The following is an 8198-nucleotide window of genomic DNA, read 5'->3' as shown; positions in this document are numbered from 1 at the left end:
ACACTGTTCACAGTTGACCTTGGATTCTGGCGTGGCCTATTGAGGCAACTATAAGCACAGCATCAGTGGATTACTTGCTGAATCTTAATGGGGGCTCTGGAGAGCACAGGCTGGGGCTAAACTTGGCCTGCAGCTGAACCCCTCTCAGGATTGTGCCACTGAACTCCTACTACACAAACCCATGCTAATAAGAACAAGAGATTTAGGAGCTTTTCTCAGTACATAGAAACTGCCAAAATGGGAAGACAAAGAAGCAGAAACCATATGAGAGAACAGAATAGAGATCTAAAAATAATGGAATCAATCAATCTAACAGATGCAGAGTTCAAAACGCTGGTTATAAAGATGGTCAATGAACCTAAGGGCAGTGTAGATGAACTCAGTGAGAACTTTAACAAAGAGATAAAAAACATAAAAATGGAAATGGAAATTATAAAAGGGAACCAGTCAGAAATGAAGATGAAGATGAAGATGAAGAGTGTGTTAGAAGGAATCAACAGAGTGGATAAAGAAGAGGATCAAACCACTGATATAGAGGATGGGAAAGCTACGGACACTCAATCAGAACGGCAGGAAAAAAAAGCCAAGGCTATAATAATAATTTAAGAAGCCTGTAGGACATGATTAAAGGTAAAAATGTGTCTTGGAGAACCTGAAGGAAAACAAGATGTTGAACAGCTATTTGAAGAAATAATGATGGAAAATTTTCCTAACCTGGTGAAGAAAATAGACGTACAACCCCAGGAAGCTCAGAGAGTCTCAAGACAGAGGAACCCAAAGAGGCCTACAGAAAGACACATCATAATTAAAATGCCAAAGGTTAAATACAAAGACAGAATCTTAAAAGTAGCAAGAGAAAAGCAGTTATCTACAAAGGGGCACCCATAAGACTGGCAGTTGATTTCTCAAAAGAAACCATGCAGGACAGAAGGGCTTGGCACAAAATATTCCATGTGATGAAAACCCAGGATCTACAAACAAGAACACTTTATTCAGCAAAGCTATCATTTAGAGTCTAAGGACAGATAAAGAGCTTCTCAGACAAAAATAAGCTAAAGGAATTTATCAATACCAAGCCAGTATTACAGGAAATATTGGAGAGATTTCTTTAAGAAAAAAAAAAACAAACAAAACAAAACATGTATCAAAAACAGGAATAAAGAATGGTAATAACTACATCCCCATCAACAAGTACGTCAAATGGAAAAGAATTAAGTGTTCCAACCAAAAGGTAAGGTGGCAGAATGGATAAGAAAACAAGACCCTTACATATGCTGCCTGTAAGAGACTCACTTCAAATTAAAAGACACACAGACTAAAAGAAAGGGGATGGAAAAAGATATTGCCTTGATAGTCCTAGAAGGTTTTGCGCTAAATGAAGTAAGTCAGATAGACAAAGATAAATATCACATGATTTCACGTACATGCAGAATCTAAAGAACAAAATAAACAGCAATAACAACAAAAATGGAAACAAACTCATAGATATGGAGAATATTTTGAGGGCTACTAGACGGGAAGGGGTTTGGGGGGACAGTGATAAAGAGTGAAGGGATTAAGAAATACAAATGGATAATTACAAGATAGTCATGGAGATATAAAGTGTTGCATAAGGAAAATAGTCAACAATGTAATATGTAAGGGGGAAGAGGGGTACTAGATTTAATGGGGTGATCACTTGAGCTCTAATCACTATGCTGTACAACTGAAACTAATACATTATTGTATGTCAACTATAATTGAAAAAAAGCTTATTGAATTGTACAATGTAAGTATGAGCAACTAATTGTCTATTACATTACAATAAAGCTGGGAAAGAAAAAAGAAAATGAATGCAACTAATTTTGTAGTACTTATATTTAATCAGGTTGACACTACTGCTCTGTTTCTTTGAAACTAAAATAATATTTAGTAGAATCATTTCTTTGATTTCCTCCTTAAGCTACTTTACTCTGAAGGCATTTTATTTTTGCATAAATGAAGTTACTATAAATCTGTTTAACAGGAAATTTGTCTCTTGTTCCAGGAAAGTAATACTAAAATGTCTGCATTGTTTGATCTTTATTATGATTTCACAAGTTCATTATTATTATACTGTTATTTTTGTTTTTTAGGGTTACAAAATTTTAAAATGTACTACAGTATGATGAGGTACAATATAGATTATTCACTTGAAACATGTCGTAATTTGGCTTTTTCCATTGTCTTCATTTTTGTTTTCTCATACAGATGACATAATAATCCTTAGAAAGATAGAAAATACAAGCACTGAAGAAAGAGAAATGGAAACACAGAATGAGAGAGAAAAGAATTCAGTTTCCAAATGTCAACCAAATGCTTCTAGACATCATAAGCAGAGAGGTAAAGTATACAAAAAAATCACATGTTGTAAAAAGAGTCAAATATTTGTGAGTAACTAGGTCAGCAAATTTACAAAATTGGAGTGTTTTCTGAAGTTGCATAATGTCTCAAATTTACTTTTTCTTATAAAGTAGGCATACAGATTGGTAAGAGCTTATACCAAGACAAATGAAAAAAGTTTAAATTTATATAAGTTACTTCCTTGAAAGAGAGCTGGATAGAATGAGAAATGTTTCATAGTTGTTCATGGACCTGGCTGTTTAGTCCAATTCCACATTTAGGAGGCAATACAAGAGAAGGATGGTTAATAATCCGGGCACCATGGGGGTCCGTATTTTTTTCTAAATATACATAAAAAATTGCTTTTATTTTGCTTTTTAAATTATTTTAATTACAGTTGGCATATATATTAGTTTAAGTTTACAACATAGTGATTAGACATTTATATTACTTACAAAGTGATCACCCTGACAAATCTACATCTGACACCATACATAGTTATTACAATATTATTGACTGTATTTCTTAGCCTATACTATTTTGTAACTATCAATTTGTACTTCTTAATCTCTTCCCCTTTTTCACCCACCTTCCCAACCCCCATCACATCTGGCAACCATCAAAATGTTCTCTGTATCTATGAGTTGGTTTCTGTCTTCTTTGTTTTATTTTGTTCTTTAGATTCCAATGTAAGTGAAATCATATGGTATTGTCTTTCTCTATCTGACTTACTTCACTCAGCAAAATACCCTCTATGTCCATTCATGTTGCAGGATTTCATTCTTTTTTTTTTTTTTATGGCTGAGTAATACTCCATTATATCTATGTACCACCTTTTCTTTATCCATTCATCCATTGATGGACACCCAGGTAGCCTCCATATCTGTACTACTGGAGATAATGCTGCAATGAACATATGGATTCTCATGTCCTTTCAAAGTAGTATTTTGGATTTCTTCAGATAAATACCCAAAGTGGCATAACTGGGTCTTTGTCTCTCATTATAGTCTTTGTTTTAAAGTCTATTTTGTCTGGTATAAGTATTGCTACCCCAGCTTTTTGTTTGTTTCTTATTTCATCAAACATCTTTTTCCATCTGTTTACTTTTAGTCTCTGTGTGTCTTTTGATCAGAAGTGAATCTCTTGTAGGCAGCATTTGTAGGGTCGTATTTTCTTATCCATTTACTCACCTATGTGATCTTAAGTCTCTTTAACATTTCTGGTAATACTGGTTTGCTGGTGATGAACTCCTTTAGCTTTTTCTTGTCTGGAAAGCTCTTTATTTGTCCTTCAATTCTAAATGAGAGTTTTGCTGTGTAGAGTAATCTTCGTTGTAGATCCTTGCTTTTCATCACTTTGAATATTTCTTGCCAGTCCCATCTGACCTGCAATATTTCTGTTGAGAATTCATCTGATACTCTTATGGGAGCTCTTTTGTCAATAACTAGACACTTTTCTCTTGCTATTTTTAAGATTCTCTGTTTGTCTTTAACTTTTAGCATTTTAATCATGATGTGTCTTGGTGTGGGCTTCTTTGGGTTCATCTTGTTTAGAACTCTCTGCTGTTTCCTGGGCTTTTATGTGTATTTCCTTTACCAGATTAGGGAAGTTTTCTGTCATTATTTCTTGAAATCAATTTTTGATTTCTTGTTCTCTCTCTTTTCTTTCTGATATCCCTATGATGAGAATATTGATGTGCTTGATTTTGTCCCAGAGGTCCCTTAAACTATCTTTGGTTTTTTGGACTTATGTTTTTGTTGCTGTTGTGATTGGGTGTTTTCTGCTATCTTATCTTCTAAATCGCTGATTTGATTCCCTGCTTCATTCGATCTACTGTTGATTTCTTCTAGTGTATTCTTCATTTCAGTTATTGTATTCTTCACTTCTGACTGGTTTTCTTTTACGTTTTCCATCTTAATTTTTGTCTTCTATCTCTTAAAGTTCTCACCGAGTTTATCTACTCTTCCCCAAAGTTCACTGAGCATCCTTATAACTGGCATTTTGAACTCTCATCTGGTAGATTGCTCATCTCCATTTTGTTAGTTCTTTTTCTGGAGATTTGTTCTGTTATTTCATTTGGGACTTTTTTTTGTCTCTCCATTTTGGTTAACTTCCTGTTTTTTTTTTTTTTCTATGTATCAGATAGGGCTGCTATATCTCCCAGTCTTAGTAGAGTGGCCTTATGTAGTAGGTGTCTTGTAGGTCCAGGGGCACAGTCTACCTGGTCACCTGAGCTGGGTGCTCCAGATGTGTCCCTTATATGGATTGTATGTGCCCTCTTGTAGTAGTTGAGTCTTGGTTGCTGTTTGCAAGTCAGTGGCATGGAGGGTTGACCCTGGGGCTGATTGGTCGTGAAGACTTGCCATGACTACAGTGGGGGGGAGGCTATTGTGCAGGGGCTGAACCTACAGAGCAAGATTCACTTTAGCAGGGCTTTGGTGCCTGCCCTGAGTGCCCTTTGGGTGCATCATCCTGGGCTATGGCCCCAGGTAGTGCTCCAGCTTAGACTGAAGCCGGCCACTGGGCATGCAGACTGGGGCTTTCTGAAAGTGGCCCCACTGCAGGCCAAGTTTAGTCGCAGCCTGTGCCCTGCCTGGAGCCACCTGGAATGAGCCACCAAGCAATATGCCAATGGTCACCAACCACACTGAGCTTGGAGGTGCCTTGAGAGGCCAAGCTACAAACCGAGGCTGGCTGCCACTAGTGCTAGGCTTGAGGCTGCTCAGCAAGAGGTATGGGGCTCAATGAGGCCAGATGCTGCTTGTTTAGGTTATATGAACATTTGAGAGATTTTAGTAAAGTCCACGGTATGAGCCAAGACAGTCTGTTTGTATGAAAAATCCACTGCAAGCAGCTTAAGTGGGCTCACAAGTTGAGTGGGGTGAGGTCTAAGGGAATCACCAGGTGGGGGAACCAGAGTTTTAGTCAGATTGATGGAGGATCAGATATGGTGGCCACCTCTGTTTGCAAGCCAGGTGAGGGAGAGTTCAACAAAGGAACCATGGTTTCTCCCAGTACTTCCTCCCTGTATATCTCTGGGATCTTTTAAGTAGCTACCTTAGTGCTCGAGCTTAGAGAGAGTGAATCCATCAGGAGGTCAGTTCATACACAGGCCCCTTCAAAGAAACATCTGTAGTTCCCACACCCCTCCATCTAACTCTGCCACAATCTCTGCTGGTTTTCACCGCCAGAAGTTGTGGGAACTTCTCTTCTCAGCATTAGAAACCTGGGCTGGGGAGCCCAGTGTGGAGCTGGTTCTTCTTGCTCTCTGTAGCTAAGATATTCCACCCAATTTTCAACCAGCACATGTAAATGTGGGACCTGCCCATTTCATATCTCCTCACCTCTTACCAGTCTCGTGGTAACCTCTTCTGTATATCTCCAGCTGTAGGACTTCTGTTCAGCTAGATTTCAGGTGCTTCTCAATGATGGTTGTTCTGTAGTATAGTTTTATTTTTAATGTGGTTGTGAGAGGAGGCAAGCACAGCATTTACCTACTCCACCATGTTGACCAGAAGCCCCTGGCATCCACATTTTGAAAAAACAAATGCGGTAGGGCATAGAGAGTGTAGAAGAACATGAAGACAGTTGATTGCATCCCTAACCACATTAGTCGCATATTTTAATATGAATGTACTGTAGATTGCCATAGTAGAAAAGTCTTTTCAACAATTATGGATCTTCATGGTCTAGTCAACAGGTCGGAACCATCTTTACATTGTACATACTCTTAAGCCCATGCCAGTTGCCTACCAGCTTCACTAGAGTCCTTATTTGAATCCGTCAGTGGCTTAGCAGGTTCTGAGTAAAGGAAGGGATGGTAGGTATTATAAAGGCAAAGATGCTAAGAATGATGAGGTGGTCCATTCTCATGTTTCTAACTAAACATAAAATTGATCTTTATGAGCCTTTTGGAGATCTACATTTTTTGAACATTTCTTAAGCTTTCTTTACACCCAAAGCAAAACAGATGAGGCAAATATTCACATGATTAATATCAGGCAGATAGTTCTCCCCATCTCTCCTTGTTCTATTAGTGTGTTTTTTTCAGTTCTGAATAATATGCCTCAATTTTGGTGGCATCTAAAACCAAATTTGAGGTATTATATACAAAGAATATTAATATATTAAGATATACTGATAGATCATGATATGGGTGGACCTAGAGGTTATTATGCTGAGTGAAGTAAGTCAGAGAAAGATAAATACCATATGATTTCACTTCTATGTGGAATCTAAGGAACAAAAGGAACACTAAACAAAAACAAACTCACAGACACAGAGAACAATCAGGTAAGTGCCAGAGGGGAGGAGGGTTGGTGGGCTGGGAGATAAAAGTGAAGGGATGAAGAAGTCCAAATTAGTAGTTACAAAAGAGTCAAGGGGATGTAGAGTACAACATAAGGAATATAATCATTAGTATTGTAATGGCTATGGGTCGAGCCAGATGGGTGATAGAGTAATTGGGGGGATCACTTCATAAACTATATAAATGTCTAACCAATGTACTGTATACATGAAACTAGTTTTGAAAAAGTTAAAAAAAAAGGGTATGCAAATAGAAATAGTATGGCAAAGACTTCTAAAATTCAGTGAGACTCCTTGACGATATCAGACTAATGAAATCAAAAGTTTTGCAAAACCCAGTACATAGTTTTAAAACAATAAGATCACGGATAATAATTCTAAAAGATATGCTGAATTTACTGACTGAAAATATGGAAAATAATTATTTTTCAAAGGATACTCAAGATTCAAAAACAGCGTCAAGGAAGGAAATGATAAAAAACCATACCAAGGAACTTCTGGATTCAAGTCTGGACAAAGCCCTTTAAACAGTCAGCCTTTAACTAAACAGGTAAATAAATACCAAGAATTAATCAATATAAAAGGTCCTAAATTTAATATATTTCTTAATATTAAGGAAAATTTTAAATTCTGTTGAGAGAAAAGGTTGTTTCTTACTATTCCTTCATGATTCCTTGAACATTAATATTTGTTAATATTTTCTTGTAACTGTTTTGATAAACATTTAATTTTTGCTATTTTCAATCATTACTCGAAATTTTGAATTTATAACAGGCCAAAAGAGATTATTGGTTTTGTGATTTGTCTTGTATAATCATTATTATTTTTGCTGTTGGGATATATTATAGTTGTACAAATTCATCACTTCTAAACTTTTCATAGGTGAGCCAGTCACTGGATAGGAATCTGAAGGGTGCTCATATCCAGATTCATTAGCCAACGTTGATGCTACTGTTTTAGCCTATAACCTGATCCTTCTTAAGATGTTATGTGGTCATTTAGTAAAAATGATGATTCTGGGAGCTTAAATAATTTTTGCGAAATTATGTAAATGCAATTTTTTTTGGAGAGGAACTTGTTGCATTTTTGAATATTTTGAGTATTAATTTAAATTGATTTAGTAAATACTTATTAAATGTTTTCTATGCAGGCACTATGCAAGATACCAGAACAGCCCTGCTTCAAATATTATATGTAATGATAGGAGAGAAAAAAGAAAAATTTAATGCCAGGAAGGTCACAATACATATTCTAATAGGAGTATAAGTTATATATTGTGGAGATGCAGTAATTCATTCTGATTGAGAAAGTTTGATGTAGGAGATGACATTTAGTCTGTAGGGTGAAGAGGTTTTTCATAAAATTTAGAATAATGGACATGAGCTTATGTCGGCTATATGAGCTTACATGATGCATAAATGAACTAAGAGTACTATAAAACAACATTTTCAAATTGAAAGCATCTTTCTCTCATACTTTTGAGACTATCATTATAGCAGAACTCACCAGAGAAAAGTACTTTTCTATAA

General features: G+C 36.4%; 1 protein-coding gene across 1 annotated transcript in view; it reads left to right on the top strand.

Annotated features, from left to right (window-relative positions):
* Positions 1 to 5308: 5308 nt before the first annotated feature.
* The window catches only part of LUZP4 (leucine zipper protein 4), a gene marked incomplete at its 3' end in the record, with an annotated part of 21836 nt that continues 18946 nt past the window's right edge, over positions 5309 to 8198 (top strand). The window contains 2 exon segments of the mRNA XM_006926944.2: positions 5309 to 5336; positions 7104 to 7219. Coding sequence (XP_006927006.2) covers positions 5309 to 5336; positions 7104 to 7219 — 144 coding nt within the window.

Source organism: Pteropus alecto, unplaced genomic scaffold (assembly GCF_000325575.1).
Source record: "Pteropus alecto unplaced genomic scaffold, ASM32557v1 scaffold54, whole genome shotgun sequence".
NCBI lineage: Eukaryota > Metazoa > Chordata > Mammalia > Chiroptera > Pteropodidae > Pteropus > Pteropus alecto.
Note: the sequence above shows the minus strand (reverse complement) of the source record. Positions and strands in the feature narration are given on the sequence as shown.